Below are 18870 nucleotides of genomic sequence, written 5' to 3' on the forward strand. Positions count from 1 at the left end.
TTATACATCCAGGAAATCATGGATCGGATCTACAAAAATACCATGAATAAAGTGAATGAAATGAGTAGTTTTCAACGCAATCTGTTTATTCTGGCCTATAATTACAAAATGGAACAGATTTCAAAGGGGTATAGTACTCCGCTGTGTGACAGGTGAGTGCAGAAGGGCTCTCCCTCTCCTTGGTAATTTGATCGTGTTGTTCACAATTAATTGAGATGTTATAAGAAAAAAATTACTCTAAAAAGTCAAAAGGATTGCACTAAAAACTATTAATAGTGTGCTTATATTTTCTGTTTATCGAAATTGGGAGACTAGTCTAAATAATTCAGTTTTAAAATTCTATGATTATTTGATTGATTTTTTTTTTTTTTAAGTTTCATTTTCCGGAAAGTTCAAAGCTTACTAGGTGGAAATATTCGGCTTCTACTGTGTGGAGGTGCTCCACTTTCTGCAACCACACAGCGATTCATGAACATCTGTTTCTGCTGTCCTGTTGGTCAGGGATATGGGCTCACTGAATCTGCTGGGGCTGGAGCAATCACAGAAGGTTAGTGCTGTCCACAAAGTGGTGTGTCCAACAGAGGCTAGGGTGCAACTCCGGGCATTTTTTGGTATGGATTGTTCTTTGCAAATATATAGGAGACGAGTGATATATCAGGTTTTAGAATGTAATAGGTACATCTAATTATCAATAATTCCTCCAGAGGAATTATTAAACTTATGATAATGTATTAAAAACTACTTAGCATTCTAGAGGTTTCAGTAACAAGCGCTGGCTGTACTGTATGCATTTATTCTTCTTATCTTATTTCTTAAGAAGTTTCTTTTTATGTAGAAAGATTAATGTGTTTTGTCTAGTTGTTTAGGTATGTTTAGTAAGACTCAAATTCAGAAATTTTATTGAGGAGGAGGGTCTCTGTTAAATGTAGAGAAAATTTAGATTTAGGTCTAGAGAATGTAATTTCCAGAGTTTTTCGTGGTGATGTGGTTGAGGGGATGACCCATTACCCAACTGGTTCCCAGATTGAATCCCCTAGTGCCTCATGTGCCCTTTTATGGAAGAAAGTTACTCTGTTTTCCAGTATTAGAAAAATCTATGCTTCTAATCTGTATTTTCTCGATGCCTGTAGATACTAACCTCTTAACTTTGCAGTTTCCCCGGCTTACCTTGAGTGATTTTGTGTACTGTCCTTATGCCAGGTTTATCCCGCATTACTTCTGTATTTTCCTGTTTTCCATCATGTTCTTTATATTTTGTATATTCTTGGAAGCTACTCGTCAGTCTTGTTTGGCAGGAAATAAACAATCTTAAATACATGCATATATGGTTCCTGAGGAGCCTTAACTTCTTCCTATTTTAAGGATTCCACTGGATGTGTGATTGATTAGTTATAGTTTATGTTATAAATAGTCTGTAAAATATTAAGTATCAGCCTTTTCTTTCTGATACTTGAATGATCTTTGAAGAGGAAACAATGCAGTAGTAATTCTTAATAGTGGTAGGTTCCTTTCCCAGAGCTTGGAAGTTAACAGTCTTAGTCTCCAGCCTGGTGTCTGAAGTCTGACTGTATGAATTCAAATAGGGTGCGATAGCATGAGTGGATGGGAGGGACGTGTCAGAGGTCTCACTTCGAAATAGTGATCCACGGGAGAAGGATGGAGAGGTTACTGTACTGCAGAGCTGTTAAGTCAAATAAGAAGGTAGGACAGGTGTAAACCATTGTGCTGCATTGTGTTGGAAGAGAATAAAAACTCATGAACCAGGCATCTCCTTAAGTGAGTGAAGTGGGCCCTGTTATAAGAAAATGTGATGGGTAAGGAATCTGGGGAAACTGGAGCAGGCCTGCCCCATCTGTTGGGGGTAACAGTTGTTCTGTGCTGGAAAAATGTGGGCCCGTTGTTCTGGAGATTCATGCCTTTTTATAAAAATGTCTTGAGTTTTATACATCCATAGCCAACTCAGATTTAAAAAAAAAATACCCAAACCCCTCAGTTCACCGATGTGTGACTTCCGCTTTTCAGAATTCCCTGGGGATACCTAAGCTTTGGGATAAATCATCATTTTTATTTATTTATTTATATTGTAATCTAGTAAAATGAGGCAGTTTATTAACTACTGTAATCAAATGCTATTTTTCATTTGCATCTTAGTGTGGGACTACAACACTGGCAGAGTGGGAGCACCAGTAGTTTGCTGTGAAATCAAATTAAAGAACTGGGAGGAAGGTAATAACTTGTTTTAACCACAACATTAATTTGTTTAATATTAAACTTTAAAATTAGAATTGTGCTTTACTTCATTCCTTATTTTGGAATATAAAATCACCCACAAGTGCTCACTTTTGTCCTTTATAATAGAAATATTTTATCTAGAGCTATATGAATGATTTATTTTGCTTGTTTCAAAGATGATTTTGAAGAATTATAATTGTTTTAATTTTGCTTACTTTATTACATAAAATGCAAGTAAGAATTATGGGAAAAACTTGAGAAATGTCCTAAATGAATAATGCCCATAAATTGTAAATTATCATAACTATTTTGTAGAAGCAAAATCATAAAATTTATTCTGTGAAACTTGAAGATGTTTACACCTTTTTTTTTCTTTCTTTTTTTGAGGGCTTCAACCCAAAATTATCAGAAGGAAATTTTCAGTATTATTCCATAAAAATGTGTTGTTCATGCCACTTAAATACTGATTGCTTTTTTAAAATTTTGTTTATCAGTTAATTGGTTTGATATTTAAGAATCCTTAAAGGAATTAACCTGTGTAGTATATGTATGTAATTATTTTATACAATAGATATTGGATTTTTGAATTCAATTTTTTTCTTTGAATAGTAGTTTGAAAGCATAAGTGCTTACGGTTAAGCAGCTGGAAATTTGCAGCTAGTTTTAGTTGTAAATTTATGTTGATGAGTTTTGTTCATAGTGTCTGCCTTATTTCCTTTGGGAAACTCTAATTGGGTCAAAGTTGGATGTCCCTGTTTAGAAAGTAATAATTTCAAATTTTCACATGACGCATATAGGGATGAAAGAGTTAAATTAACTCTAAATTATTCTGTGTTTATTAGGTGGATACTTTAATACCGATAAACCACATCCAAGGGGTGAAATTCTTATTGGTGGTCAAAATGTGACTATGGGATACTACAAAAATGAAGCAAAAACAAAAGCTGATTTTTTTGAAGATGAAAATGGACAGAGGTGGCTCTGTACTGGAGACATTGGAGAGTTTGACCCTGATGGTTGTTTAAAGATTATTGGTGAGCCAACTAACAGTTGTTTTTAAAGTGGATGTTTCTGAAATAGCTTTACAAAAGAAGCTGTTTAATAATGTAAGAATTTATTTTTATGTAATAGTGGGATGGTTTCTGTTGCATTGTCCCCAGAATAAAAAAATGTACAATAGGGACCATGCAGAATTTATAAGGCCTGACATATTCTGAGGTCTTCAGGTCTGTTCAACAGCAGTGATATTTTTAATTACTATTAGATAATCCTTAAAGAGTTCAGTTCTAAGTAGGGAGTATTCGTTTCTGTGAATACTTTGGTATCTAAAGGTTCTTGGACAGGGCTCTCTCCTGTCGGAGCCATGTTCTTCCCTTGCGTGTGAGAACTGAGGAGGGCCTGGCAGCTCAGTTCGGGGATCTGTGGAGTGAAAATACTTTACTCTGCTTCTCTTCTTCGGCTCTGTTTCTCGGCATGTCTGTCCCGGTCATGCTGTCTGGGCGCCGGCAGGAGATGAGAGTCTCTGCAGTCAGCCCCCACGTCTAACCCATATCCCACTGCTTTACCTCCGGAAATACGCCTCAAGGTCATTCTCTCCTCTGCCTGCCCCTCTTTCTGTGATCCCAGGTCAGGCCTGCACCTTCTGTCACCCGACTGCAAGAAATTCCTTTCTGTTAACCCTCGCTGAATGCACCCTCTCACTGCCACCGTGTGATTTTTAACCCCCATCTCACTGGGCTGCTTTCCTGCTGAAAACCTTTTGGTGGTCCCAGTGGCTCGGTTCAGGGGGCCTCTGTTAGGTGGCCCTATTCACCTCTCTGCCTCCATCTCCATTGCTTCCTCCTCCTTGATGCTGCACAAATTCAGGCTGGGACGTCTCTGTTTTTTGCCAGTGTTGTTCCACTTGGCTACTGCTCAGCCTTCCCTCAAGACTCAGCTGAGGCCCCTCTTGTGGGAATTCTATCAAAATCGGCAGGTTGGAGAGTCTTATCACTTAGCACTGCTGTATTGTGTTGAAGTAATGATTTTTTGTCTTGGTTCTCTCTAGATAGAATGTGTGCTTTCAGATGGCATTGAGTGTATTCTTAATCTTTCTGGCATGAATGTATACCAGGAACACAGTCTGTTCAGCAGAACATACCTGAAGCCCTGATGATGGGCGCCCTTAATTAGAAGCTTATTTTTTTAAGAATATATTTGGTAGTACAAAAATTAGGGTCTAATTTTATTATGTATTTTTAATTTTAGCGTAACTTATAATGAACTTAATTGATAGCAAATTACTTAGGAAATGGCCAACATTTGTATGTAGTAAAGATGTATTAATATTATCCTCTAACGTGCCCCCTCTCCCGGCCTTGTTTTTTACAGATCGTAAAAAGGACCTTGTAAAACTACAGGCAGGAGAGTATGTTGCTCTTGGGAAAGTAGAGGCAGCTTTGAAAAACCTCTCACTAATAGATAACATTTGTGCATATGCAAACAGGTAAGAAAGTAGAATTCATGCTACTTTTACTTAAAACATTTGGTGTGCTGTTGGCATTTCCTGTCTATTATAAGGGCCTTCTTTGTAAAATTATACCAAGAACTCTTCCTTCTTATCCATTGTCTCGGGGAACAGCCTCTTAGTACAGCCGTTAGCTGCTTCTTTCCTTGTGGTGCTTTAGTCTCCCGGTCTACCCCTGTCCCTGTTTTCTGTTTCACATCTCACTGCAGTGTTCTGTGTGCTAGGGAGATGAAGAAAATAAAATCCTCCTTCCTGCTGCCTTGGTACCCCCTAGTTCCCTATCCCTCTGCGCAGGGAAGTTTCCCACAGTCAGTCCAGTGGACAGGGGAGTAAAGAAGGAAGTGGGGTCAGCGAGCAGTGCTCTGCTGCCTTCTGACTATCCTCTTATAAACTGGAGCCTGCTGGGGACCCTAAGCAGGCCTGTGGGCTTCCATCCCCCGCGCCCCAAGCTATGCTAAGCTGTGGCATAACATACAGCATCTCTAGCCCATGATGATACGGAGGCAGCTGGGAAGGAGAGTTTAAAGTTAAAGTCCCAGAAGTCCATTCTTGGAATTTCGGCTTGGCGCTCTGATCGCATTTTCCATAAGGGAATTCCATGTGGCAGTTACTCTCCGGGGTAACAGTTAGATACATTTTGTGGCCAGCCTACTCACTGTGAGAAGATGCTTATGACCCATTACTTACTATGAAAAAATAAAACCTCATATTAGAAGAACCTATTTAGAAATAGACTTTGAGGTGTAGCCCACGCTGAAGATTTATTACATTAATTTATAAATGATTCTGCCCTTTATTAGTCATGAAGTATTTTCTTTAGTGATGCTACAGTTCTGGGTTTTCTTGTGTGATATTAACCAGAACCATCTCCTCCTGATGCTGCTGCCATTTCTTCAGGTTGCTTCCCCCAGGGGGCATACTCAAGAGTTCCTCTGTCAGCACCAATTCTTAAGAGAACAAAAGAAAAAAACATATTCACATTGTTTTGATTTGTTGCCAGTTTTTTAAGAAACAGTTTCTTATTTACATTAGCTTTTATTTTTGTTTAATCTATTGATGTGAATTAGTGGTTTTTAAAAGGTGAATCTTTTAATATTTCTAGTTTTCTTTTAAAAACATTATTCATAATAGTTATGCATAATTGAAACTTACCATGAAACAGATTAAGGTTTATTTAGCAATGAATTCTGCCAGAGCTTTGGAACGCGTTGTAAATCATACAGTAAAAGTGGCTGTTGCATGAAATATGTGTGTCAGCACCTCAGTAGACAGTTGATTACTAAAACGTCAGTGTGGTCAGTAACCACAGTTAACGTGGTATGCCATTTAGTTCCCTAGCTAAGTTATGTTTTATATATTTCAGTTATCATTCTTACGTCATTGGATTTGTTGTGCCAAATCAAAAGGAACTAACAGAACTAGCACAAAAGAAAGGACTTAAAGGGACTTGGGAGGAGCTGTGTAACAGTCGTGAAATGGAAAATGAGGTACTTAAAGTGCTTTCTGAAGCTGCTACTTCAGGTGAGTAAGTGTTCAACTGATTCCAAGAACTGAGCTGGCAAGAGAGTACTTAAATTTATTTATCCTGTTACATTACAAAGGCTTAGGTTACATTTCCTGCTCAGAAACCCATCGTATTTTCCTACCATTAGTAGGGAGAAGAACATATTTATCAGTCCCCCATTCAAGCCCCTGTAGGGACACACAAATCATGCACTCCCACCACCGATGTACATGTATCAGGATGTTCTTGGCGGCTTCTGTTTTCTCCACTCACCTTGGCTGTTCCCAGGGCCCTGGTCGGCTTCCTGGACACCCCAGCCCACAGTGAGCCATCTGAGGCTCTTCTGCACTGTTCGTGTGCTGCTGGTTGATTATGCTCACAGATCCTCTGCACCCTTCTTGTGTGTGTGTTGGGGGGGGTGGGGTGAGTATAGGTTGACTAGTTTAATGTTGGCGGTTTCAAAAAAACAGCTCTACCTTCTGAGTCGTCAGCATAAAGTATAGTACAAGTGCGCATTTTTATTCTTAGAAATGTTATTCAAGATTATGAAAAATGTAAATTGCATTTAATCAGGTGAAATCATTCTGACCCTTTATTTCAACAGTAATTATGTTTTGTTGTATGTCAGCTTGAAGATAGTTTCCAACTTTTTTAGGTAATTTAAAAACTTTGGGCTGATGCTAAATTGAATTAATTAATGGATATTATATTACAAACCCATATACTTTCTGAGTAAGGTGGAACACTGAAACAATAATTAAACATTATTTAAAATTTATATACTTTTTTAGTTTATTTTAAAATTTTATGTATATTTTAACAGCTTTGAGATATCAAATGCCAAACAACTCACTCATTTTATGTATAATTAAATAGTTTTTAGTGTGTTCACAGAATTATACAACTATAATCACAGTCAGTTTTAGAATTTGTTATCGCCCCAAAAGGAAATACTGTGTGTGCATTAGCAGTCACTCCCCATCACATCTAAAACCTCCTAGTCTTTGGGAACCAGTAAGCTACTTTATATAGATTTGCCTATTCTGAAGATTTTGTTTAAGTAGAACCATGTAATACATGGGTTTTTGTGACTGGTTTCTTTCACTTAGTATGTAATGTTCATCTGTGTTAATCCTTGTTTCCTTGCAGCGTGCATCAACACTTCATTCCCTTTCAGTGCCAAATAATACGTTGTCTGTTCATCAATTGAGGGGCACCTGGGTTGTTTCCACTTTCGGCTATTAGTGAATAATGCTGCTGTGGACATTTGTGTGCAAGCTTTTGTGTGGACATACTTACTTCTTGTGGGTAGATGCCTCGGAGTAGAATTGCTGGGCCTGTGCTACCTTTGTGTTGAACCTTTTGAGGAACTACCAGGCTATTTTCCAGACTATTTTTTAGATGGTGGCATTTTACATTCCCACGAATGTTGTATGAGGGTTCCAGTTTCCCCACATCCTCGCCAATACTTGTGACTGTTCATCCTTTTGATTCTAGTCATCCTGGTGGGCGTGGAATGATGTCTCACTGTGGCTTTGATTTGTGTCTCCCTGGTGGCTATTGATGCCAAGCATATTTTCATGTACTTATTGGCCATTGTGTATTTTCTCTGGAGAAATGGCTGTTTAGATTCTTTGCCTTTTTTTTTTTTCTTTGCCCATTTTTTAAAGTGAAATTATCTTTTTGTTATTGAGTTGTATGAGTTCTTTATATATTCTAGATACAAGTCCGTAATCATATTATGTGATTTGTAAATATTTTCTTCATGGTATCCTGTGAAGCACATCAGTTTTAATTTTTATAAGATACAGTTTCTTCTTTTTTTCTTTCATTGTTTGTGCTTTTAGTGTCACCATTGCCTAATCCAGGTCACAAAGAAAGCCCAATGTTTTCTTCTAAGAGTTTTATGTCTTACATTTAGGTCCTTAATGCATTTTGACTTAATTTTTATAAATGATGTGAGGAAGAGATCCAACTTCATTTTTAAGCAAAATTTATATTAGGTTTACACAGAGAAACAGAATCAGTAGGTTATATATATATATATATATATATATATACACACACACACACACACACACACACACACACACACATATATATATATTATATATATATTTAGTAGGTTAAATATATTGAGAAACTTACTATAAGGAATTGGTTTTTATGATCATTAGGGGCTGGCTAGACAGAGTTGGAAACCTGTAGGGCAGACTGTTGAAAGGTGGCGTGGAAATCTAGGCACAAGCCGAAGGTCCTGTCCACAGGCAGGATTGTGTCTTATTTGGGGATAAGCTCTGCTCTCAAGGCCTTGCAGCTGACTTAATCAAATCTGCAAAACACTTGTTTAGTTGAATAACTGGGAACTCTAGAGTTGCCCAGATGACACATAAAACTGACCATCACACTCCGTCCATTGTCCGCTTGGCACCCATACACATTTTCTTGAACCATAGTTAATTTCCGAGTAAAGACATTAGCAAAGTCAGACTATCATCTAATATTATACAACTGTCCTGTGTACAAATGAAAATACAGTATTTTCCCCAGAAGAGGATGCAACCCCCTTGAGTGATTTTTACTCTTCTCCTTTGGTGTCCTGTATGTAACTTAAATAGTATGTTAAAAAGTTAACTCATTAATATACATTACGGTAAGAGAATAAGAGGTAAGAAAACAAGTATTTGCTTAACATATACAAACATATTCACAACCAAATAAGGAAGAAAAACTCAGTTATTACAGCCTCCGTTTCTCCAGCTGATCATGTGGTTGTAGCTGTGTTTATTTTTCTAAAACCTGGTCTAGACAACATCACCACACACCTAACATAATTTTGAGTCGAGTTATAGGGTGCAGTGCTGAGCACTTAAAAGCTGAACGTGGTCATCAGTGCTCGCTTGTGAGTCTGCCCCACATCTCGGTAGGTCAGACTCCTGTCCTTTAAGTCCTGTGGTCCCTGCCTTGCTGCCATTTCTCAAAGTGGTTTTTCCTCTTGGAAACCACTCCTGAAATATTTTTAATCTTTCAAGAGTATAAAACCGTGTTTGTTATCGCTGTTCATTTTTATGGGCTTGATTTATTACATCACTTTTGTTCCTTTAATTTAGTACTTTTAAAGTATATACATTATTATGGTGAGGTGTTTACTTGTTTCCCTATTGTCTGTCACTTGGAAGCAGAAACTATTCATTTTTATATTTTTAAAGAATGTTTAGCAAAGCATTTACACAGTAATTTTTTCCAGTAAATATGTGTTAAGTGAGTGCTGGAAAAATGAAGCAAGGAGATGTTTACTTTCCTTACTAAGAAGATGTTTCTTCAGACTGCATCTCTCCCCCCTTCTTCATCCCTCCACCGCTGAGAATCTACTGGGTATCAGATCTGTGTTACGAACACGTAGTGAGCAGACATTCTGCCCTCTTACCTTACAGTGAATATCCTGGTTCAGTGACAAGATTCTCTTTCAACATAATATTGTTTTTTAGTTTCTAAAGTGATTTTTTAAATAATAATTTCAAAGAAAATGAACAGACATAAAATAAAAAGTGATGGTTCCTTTTCCCTAATCCTGGATCCTAGCCCCTCGAAGGACCTGGTTTAGTTTGGTATGCATCCTTGGCCTCCGTATCTAGTTGCATATAGGTTTATCTAGTATTTTAAAAAGATCGTCTTTTTAAACCTAACAGTGTATTATTGCAAATATTATTAGATATCTATAGCAAATGGATCTTATTTTAAATGACTGAATTGTACATTTATGCCTATATCATAATTTATCCAACTCATTCTGTTGATGGACATGTAGATTTTTTAAACAGTTTTTGCTATTATAATTCTCATACATATCTATTTTTTTTTTACTTCTATTATTTCTGAGGGATAGATTGCTTAGAAGTGTGATTTATGAGCTGTTGGTTGGTTTAATGGGTAATCAAAGACTGAGGAAGTTAAATTATTTGCTAAGAATTTTAACTGTATGTTTTTCATGTCTTTGTGGTTGCTTTTTTTTTTTTTTCTTTCTTTCTTCGCCATCACAGCAAGTCTGGAAAAGTTTGAAATTCCAGTAAAAATTCGTTTGAGCCCTGAGCCATGGACCCCTGAAACTGGTCTGGTGACAGATGCCTTCAAGCTGAAACGCAAAGAGCTTAAAACACATTACCAGGCGGACATTGAGCGAATGTATGGAAGAAAATAATCATTCTCTTTCAGCATCAGGTTGCTGCAGGGAGCTCAGATCAAATAGGAAAATACTTGAAATGCATGTCTCAGACTGTGAGGCAGACTCCATTCCTCATATTAAACCTAAACTGTTAACTTCTCATGACATTGCCATTTTTAACTGACAGGATTAGTAAAATATTAAGACAGCAAACATGTGTCTGTCTCTTCTTTCTTCCCCTCCTCCACTTTCCTTTACCTAGGACTGCACTTGTCAGCATGAGGATTTTTCTGAATCATATTGGGGAACAGTGATTTTAAAACCTCAAGTTTTTAAACATGATTTCTATGTTCTGTACAATGTTCAGTTTGTAACTTTTTAAAGTTTGGATGTATAGAGGGATACATAGGAAATACAAGAATTGATTATTTGGGGGGCTTTTTTACTTACAGTATTTAAAAATGCAAGGGTATGGATGTGAAATTATGTAAATTTCATTCAAATGCTTATGAATCAAATCATTGTTTGAACAAAAGATTTGTTGCTGTGTAATTATTGTCTTGTATGCATTTAAGAGAAATAAATATACCCATACTTATGTTTTAAGAAATTGAGACCTTGTGAACATATGCCTGACAGTGTCTTCTTTATATATTTATTTTTTCTTAGAAAAAGGAATGAAGTTAGGTTGGTTCTGCATGAAACAAAATAGTAATAGCGGGTTATGGTTTCATAGTAATGGAGGAAACACAGCAAGGGAACAGAAGTGGGTAGTTGGTATCTGGTGGCTCCTCATTGAAATATCCAGAGTCTCCTAGTTAGCTGTGGGCATTAGCAAAATGCCTAAGCTTTTAGAACTGGAAACAATTCTAAAAGGTAGGGTAGAAATAGAAGGAAAAAAAATCAGGATGAAAAGTTATTCTTCATTTCACTGACTGTATATGTACATTGAGTTGTCTGTATGTCACATTAATCATGAAAAATTATTCTATCCCACTCCTACTTTTAAAGTCTAGCTGTTTAATCATGTATCTCATTTCAAAATTAGTACTTTTTCTTGGATACGTTGCACTGGGTGAGTGTGTGTGTGTGTGTGTGTGTGAGACACTGTCAGTGTCTGTTGATAGCTTGTTAAAAAAAGCACCTTACCCTTTCTGCCATAACCTTTCCACACTAAAAAGTGAAATAATCTAGAATGCTTCTGATAATAGCATTCTTACTGCAATACATGAGAATTTATAATGAGGTGAGTTACCATTTAATTTTGCAGGTTTTTAATGTCAGTGTGGAAATTGTGATCCTAAAAACATTGTATTATACATAGTCTTTTCATATGTATTGCTTGTCTGTTGTTTATTATTAAGAGTAATATTGCACCAGTTAAGATGTGTTCAGATTAGGACATAAAAAATCATATATACCATGTTTTTCATGTCATATTAGTTATTTTCTTGATTCTCAATTACTTTTAGGCACCAAAAGGCAAAACAAACAAAAAAATATATATGAAAAGATATGAACGTAGATCTATTCAGGATAGTGGGAGTATGGAGGACCTGGGACCCTATAGTTTTTGGTCATATTATGAACACATCATATTTGGAGACATTGCAATATGGTGTTTTTTTGTTTGAAACTTCTGTTATATTCTTGTATACATTTGCATTGTGTTTTGAATGCTCTTCTTGCCGTAGTTTAAATTTTCACAAAGTTTGGAAGAACTGCCAAGAAGAAGTAAAAATAGGAAAAATTAAAATAGAATTTCCCTAAAAGTATTGTGATCTAAATTAAAGGCAGCTTGGGTGAGAGATTTTGTTTCTGATGCTTGACCTTTAGAATAATTATTTGCTTTCAAATGATGTTTTGAAAAGTATTTAGGAAAAAACAGTTCAATGCTTCAAAGGAGAGATATCAATGTAATTGTGACTTGAAATAGAGGCAGATGAATATATCTTACCACTGATTCACAATAAAAGTTGTTTCTTTTCAGAAATATCTAATAAGGATGGTTTAATCTGTATATAGTCCCATTTTTCCCATTTTTCAGTCCTAAAATAGCAGATGCCAGGTGTCAGAGGCCACAGCAGAATGTGAAATAAGTAGAATCCCCTTTTCGAACGCCTTTCTAATCCAAACCATCTTTAGTGACTTGAAATATAGTATCTTTTAATATCCTTTCAAAAAGAAAGAGTTGGTTGATTTGGGGGGGAAAAAAGGCCATCCAACAACTACAATGTTATTATGAGAAAAATACTGGTTTAAATAGAAGATACTTGGGGAAGGGTATTTTCAGGAATTTCAAAGTAAATTGCTAACTCTAATACATGTGAAAATAGACTAATTTCTAAGAATGTTTTTTCTAAGAACTGTTTTCTGGAAGTAAGCTGTATGAAGAATTCTTGAATCTCTCCTGTAACAGTAAGTCTAGTAGTTTTTATCAGGTAGATGGTGGCCACCTCCCGTCTTCCCCTCTCCCCATATGCCCACCTCCCCTGCTGGCATTTCTTAGTTTGAGTTAATTAATATGTTTTTTTTTTACTGACAACAGAGCAAAACTAAAAGTGTTACCTGTTTTCTAAATACTACTTGTGTTTTTAAGTAATGAGTTTGAAGCTTGCAGTTTTTCCAGCAATGTTTAAAAATAGATGAACCTGGAATAACTTTGCTTCCAAAATACGTAAGATCTTATAGTTTTTAAACAGTTATTCCCTGTGGTTCAAATCGAGAACGTAATAAATCTGTGTGCGTGTTCTTTTGTAAGACAATTAAGTACATCTGTGATGTTTTAGGGGAGATCCACTTTTAAACAGTGTGCATACTGGCCCACACTGAGATGTCACGCACCCTTTCTACACTTAAAACTGCTTATTCACTGTGGGTTCATTTTCAGTGGTCTTGGTTATTGCTGCTTCTGCCTGAAGGAGTGTACATCAGAAAGCAGCAGCAGAGTTACACGGTATGAACTATTTGTAACCTGACATTAAGTTTGAAAAATAAAGATATGTAAAAAGTTTCTGATATTAAAACTCAGTATTTTGTTTTTCTAAAGAAAGCAAGCTCTCTCCATAGTGAGGTCAAACTTAATTGACATTCTTGAAATACTTGTTGGAAAAGGAGTTAGGGGAATTGTCTTTCTTGGCCTAGCAATCCATTTGAAGGGAGACTTTATCCCAGAAATTCTGTTCCTGATCTGCTCCGTTTTGTAGCATTCTCCCAAACTCACCTGCCCGGAGCCCTCCTGAGTCCTCCTTCCCTCTCCTCTGGGTTCTGACGGCGCAGGTGCCATGCTGTCTGCTGTGTCAGTGCTGATAAAAGGTTTCCTGCACTTAAAACATTCACCTAGCATGAAGTCTTGACTAGAGATTATTAAGGCATTAAAATTTGTGGGGTAAAAGCAATATAGTGTCAAAATATCTAGGTTTTGTGCCAGCGTTGAGTCCTAGGGTTGTGGCGGGGGGCGATCTGCCAGGCCCTGCCGTTGGCTGCCATTCAGTGTTGTTTCTGACAAAACTGGTTACCTTTGCTAACCTGAACTTTTATAAAAGTAGGTCTTTGTAGTGGTCTTGAAAACTGTAACAACATTTGGCAGCTTCAGTGTGGTTTTTTGTTTGTTTCGTATCAGTTTAGAAAGATGATTGTGCCTCATTTCTGTCACTAGTTTTGCTCAGATTGTAAACACAGGTAGCTTAATGTTACCACCATACCAGGTACACCTGTGATTTTAGGATGAGGTGGGTAGGTCTGTTGTCACGGGAAGGTTCTGACATAACTGTATAAAAACCAGGCCGTATACCTGTCTAGCCCGACGGAAGCTGTACGTGTTGTCTTCGGTTTGCCCCCTACCCGCCGCAACCCCCACTTCTCAGGTTGCTTTCTAACCAGTCCACGTGCAGGCTCATAGGCTACAAGGCCACATCTGTTGGAAATCACCTCTAGCCCCAGTGCCTTAACGGGACTGAGTAGACCTTCATGAATGTTTTTGAGTGGATTAAAATGTTAAAATTACAACAATGGGTATGTGTGTCCACATTTAATGTTACGTGCATCTTTCTAGTCCAGACTTTTAAAAACCCTTTTCAGCAAACCCTTCACCATCAGGGCCCTTTTTCATTGACACATTTGAACACTGTTCACTTTGGTGGGGTTCATTCAGAAGCAGCTTCTCCCACGTGGTGATGCCTTCTTAGCTTAATCCTTGGTTCTTGGTGAAGAAAGGTTATTCTGCTGTGTGAGCTTCATGTTGTCCAGTAACACAGGGTCTCACACTGAAGCCTCTTCTGCACGGGTTCCCTGTATAGAATAGGGCTTCTCTCTTTAGTAAGAGTTTTTTCATGCGAAGGTCTTTCCACATTTGGTGTATTTATAGATATTCTCTTGGAAATGTGTCCTTGTGCTCAGAGAGGGATGAGCTACAGGGTTTTCAACAATGCATTCACAGGGTTTCCCATAGAACCCCAGTGCGAGTTCTTTCATGTTTTGTCAAGGGCAAGCTGCCAGTGAAGGCTTCCCCATGACGACCACACTTGTGGGTTTTCTCCAGAATTTATTCTTTGATGTTGACTGAAGGGTATATTATAGCTAAAGATTTACCCATTTTCTTCACATTCATAAAGGTTTTGTTCTTCCATTTGTACAAACTCTCCACATAGAATAAGGGAGGGGGCAGTCCCTAGAGACTCAGTATTTTACAGTCATAGGATTTCATAACTGTGGCTTCAGACCTCTTAACTATCTGAAAAAAACTGACAAAATTACTGAGGACCCTAGAAAACTGGTTTTTGTGGCTTGTATCTGTTGATATTTTAAACCATCACAAGTTTTTTCTCTAAAGAGTTTGTGCTTTACCATAAAATGTGTCGAATTTAAAAATCATTCACTTCAGTTTTCCTTGACGACCGTTGTCTTTTTAAGATAAAAAGTTAAATTGAGAGGCAAGGGAAGGGGTTTGTAGAGAGGAGGGTGTGTGTGTGTCCCCACCCCTGACTCCCAGCTCCTCTCTGGGGGAAAAATGTAGCTATTGCAAGAAAAGAGCAGTGAATTACTTGTTCTGTAATGTTGCAAAGTCCCATATTCTTCATCAAAATAGGAATGGAAAAAAGAAAAACTTGCCTCTGTCTTGTCCAAGTAATGTGCTGCCCCAGCTTTCAAGATTTTATTCATAAAAGCCTGTAGCTCCAACGCCCTTCCTAGCCGCTCCGTCAGCAGCTCGGCCCTTTTCTGGACCTTGCCATCCCCAAGAAGCACTCCATGTCCATTTCGGTGGGAGAACAGAAGGATGCTGAAGATAAAGGCCTGAATGAGATCAGAGAATGGCTCTGATGGGAGGGGCTCAGGCTGGGTTGGACAGGAAGGAGAGGGACTGATATATAAAATAGCCCTGCAATGTGTACCCGAAAGGCCTGGTGTGGGTGCTGAGAGCTGGGCCTCGTGGCCCCTTAGCCACTCAGCCCACTGCGGGCCTCCCGCCCACTCTGGGTACATCCCAGGGGAGCCCAGGGCACACTCCCTTCCTGGGCTACATGCTTGGCCTGCCCTGCAAAACAGCCCTCTGCTCAGCAGCAGCGCTGACACCGCCATCACTTACTTACCTCTCTGGGTCTGAGTGATTTCTGCTTCAAGAGAAGAGTGGCAAGACCTCGTGAAATAAAGAGAAAAGTTTCCGCAAATGTGGGAAAGACTGCCGTTCTACAGCCACCGTCACAAGCTGCCGCCAGAGCCCGTTTTAAACTTGTTCTGTTGATCAATAGCTCGTCTTATTTTGGAAAGCAGGATGCAGCAGAGGCTGAAAATATTCCTGTTTTTTTTGCCCTTTAATTCCACTTCTAGGAATCTCTGAAAATACCAGAGATAAGTTGAGCGTTCCTGCACAAAGACCTTCATTGTGAAGTTTACAGTAAGATCTATAAACAGCTAGATCTAGCACCCATTTGACTGGTTATATGGGCAAGAGAAGTATTGATATAACTTCTTATACCATGAAGATTACTTCATTATGAATTATTTGAGGGGAAGAAAAGTGAGGATAAAATTTCAGCAGGAACTTCAGGTCATAAAAGGGTGTTTATGTGTGTAGGGGGTGTGTGTGTGTGTGTGTGCGTGCACGCTGTGTGTATATTGCATAGAGAAGAGCCTGGAAGGAAATGTGTTATCATGATGGTGGTTTTGGAAATGTGGCTGACTTATTTTTCTCATCTTGCTTTCCTTTATTAAAACTTTTTTTTTATAATTTGGCTCTCATAAAAATCCAAGCTTATGGGAATCAATAGTTTAAACCTTTTTTATTTTTCTTATCCTGGCAAAATTAATAATTTTTAAGAGAAAAAAGCCTTGAACTGTCTCATGTTTTGGTAAAGAAATAACCCAGAAACCCTTCTATTTTCTAATCTCATTGTATTTATATTAGTTTCCAAGGTCTGTCATAAAATAGTACCACAAATTGGGTGCTTAAAACAACAGGAATCTATTCTCTCACATTTATGGGGGTTAGAAGTCCGAAAACAAGGTATCCATCAGGCCTGGCTCCCTCTGCCACCTGGAAGAGAATCCTTCCTTGCCTCCTCTTTGCTTCTGGAGGTTCACGTGATCCTCGGTGTTCCCTGGCACATAAATGCATCTCCCTTGGCCTCCGTCTTCACGTGGCATTCTCCCTGTGTCTTCACATCATCTTCCCTTTGCCAGTATCTCTGTATCCAAATTTCCCCTTTTTGTAAGGAGTTGGTCATGCTGGATTGAGGTCCTCCCTAACAACCTCGTCTTAACCTGATCATCTGCAATGGCTGTCTCCAAATGAGGTCCCATCCTGAGGTTCTAGGAGCCAGGACTTCAATATAACTTTTTTTTTTTTTTGGAGCGGGATGTCAGGGGAACACAATTCATCCCATAACTGTATTTGTATATTTTTTGAAGGCTCTCTTCAATTACATTCTTGCTTATCAGCCTTGTTCTGTTTGTTTTATCTTTATAATGTGATATTTTGCGTATCTGACCCTGTTTTCCATTCTTCCATTAAAAAATGTTTCCCTCTGGTAATTCCTTCCCTGTTCTGAATGTCTTTATTTTCATGCACTTAATCTAATTTTTTCCCTTTATTTCCTGCTTCATTACTCTATTTGAATGTTCCCCAAGCCGGCTGCTGTGGAACTTTTGTGCTCCAAGCAGGTCTTTTCTGAACCTTTCATGTATGTCCCGTAGATTTATTCTGTCTTCCCCTCCCCCAAGGTATAACTTTATCAGTATCAGGTCAGGTGGTGTATTGCTTTTCAGATCATCATCCATTGAAGTTAGTAAATAATTTGCTAATCTTTAAAAACAGCTCCCACAAGAGAAGGAAAATCAGAGAGGTACTTTCTTCCTACCTTTTTCCCAAAAGCTGCTCAGTTTTCCTTCACCTTTTGCTTTTGTCTTTGGCTGATTTTTTTGATTCTGGTTCTTGGCACTGGTGTGTCCCTGTCATCTTTGTTCTCTGTCCCAAGGCCAGCAGCCACCGCTGTGGGACAATTACATCAAACATCCTTTAAAGGCCAGGCCTGTGGCCCCATCCCTACTGTGATACACTTTTTAAAAAAAAGTTTCGTTTGAAAATAACTCCAGACATAAACATTGCAAAAATATCCTAATAGGTTTTAGTGAATTGCTGATTGGACATAATAGATGAATTTATACTCATTATAAAATTTCTAGCAATTCAGAAATATAGAATGAAAATGAAAATCCTCATCAACACATGAACACATAATTCAGCTATGGGCTGAGTTATATTCATCCCCAATTCATGGGCTGAAGCCCTTAACCCCAGTGCCTCAGAATGTGACTATATTTGGAGACAGGGCCTTTAATGAGGTAATTAAATTAAAATGAGGTCTTTAGAGTGGGCCCTAATCCAACGTGGTTGGTATCCTTATAAGGAGAGGTTGGGACACAGACACACACAGAGGGAAGAACACAGGAGCCAAGCCAAGGAGAGGGACCTCAGGAAAAACAGCCCTGCCAACACCTTGGTCTCAGACTTCCAGCCTCTGGAGTTGTGAGGAAAATAGATTCTTCTGGTTAAACACTTTCATCTGTAGTATTTGTTTTAGCAGCCCTAGCAAACGAGTACAGAACATAATTGGACCCTGGTGTCTGTTCTGGAACTTGCATTTTTCATTGAGACTGTACATGGAGCATCTTCCTAGGTCAGTTTGCTTAAGTTGACCTCATTAATAAATAAATTGATCTTTTTAACCACCTCATAGTATTCCATAGCATGGATGTATTATAATGTATTTAATCATTCTTTGTTGCTGGGTACTTAGATTATTCCAGTTTCTACTGCTAGGATCAGTGCGACAACAAACAGCCCTTACTAGCATTTTTGTGCATAAGTGCAAACCCACTATAGGGTAGCTCCCTAAGGCAGGACCTGCTAGATCAAACCTTGGAGTTTTTGCAAGTTATCCAATTGGTATTTTGTTCTGAATGTATATG

General features: G+C 38.1%; 1 protein-coding gene across 2 annotated transcripts in view; it reads left to right on the top strand.

Annotated features, from left to right (window-relative positions):
- Positions 1 to 11029, top strand: part of ACSL3 (acyl-CoA synthetase long chain family member 3) — a 57313-nt gene extending 46284 nt beyond the window's left edge. Inside the window, exons 10-16 of one of the 2 annotated variants that reach the window (XM_072961737.1) lie at positions 13 to 152; positions 375 to 547; positions 2152 to 2226; positions 3075 to 3266; positions 4603 to 4717; positions 6102 to 6259; positions 10283 to 11029. In XM_072961737.1, the coding sequence (XP_072817838.1) occupies positions 13 to 152; positions 375 to 547; positions 2152 to 2226; positions 3075 to 3266; positions 4603 to 4717; positions 6102 to 6259; positions 10283 to 10440 (1011 nt within the window). In that variant the 3' untranslated portion in view covers positions 10441 to 11029. The remainder of the gene's footprint in view (positions 1 to 12; positions 153 to 374; positions 548 to 2151; positions 2227 to 3074; positions 3267 to 4602; positions 4718 to 6101; positions 6260 to 10282) is intronic. The other variant, XM_072961738.1, reaches the window with a different exon arrangement.
- Positions 11030 to 18870: the final 7841 nt, after the last annotated feature.

Source organism: Vicugna pacos, chromosome 5 (assembly GCF_048564905.1).
Source record: "Vicugna pacos chromosome 5, VicPac4, whole genome shotgun sequence".
Classification (NCBI taxonomy): Eukaryota; Metazoa; Chordata; class Mammalia; order Artiodactyla; family Camelidae; genus Vicugna; species Vicugna pacos.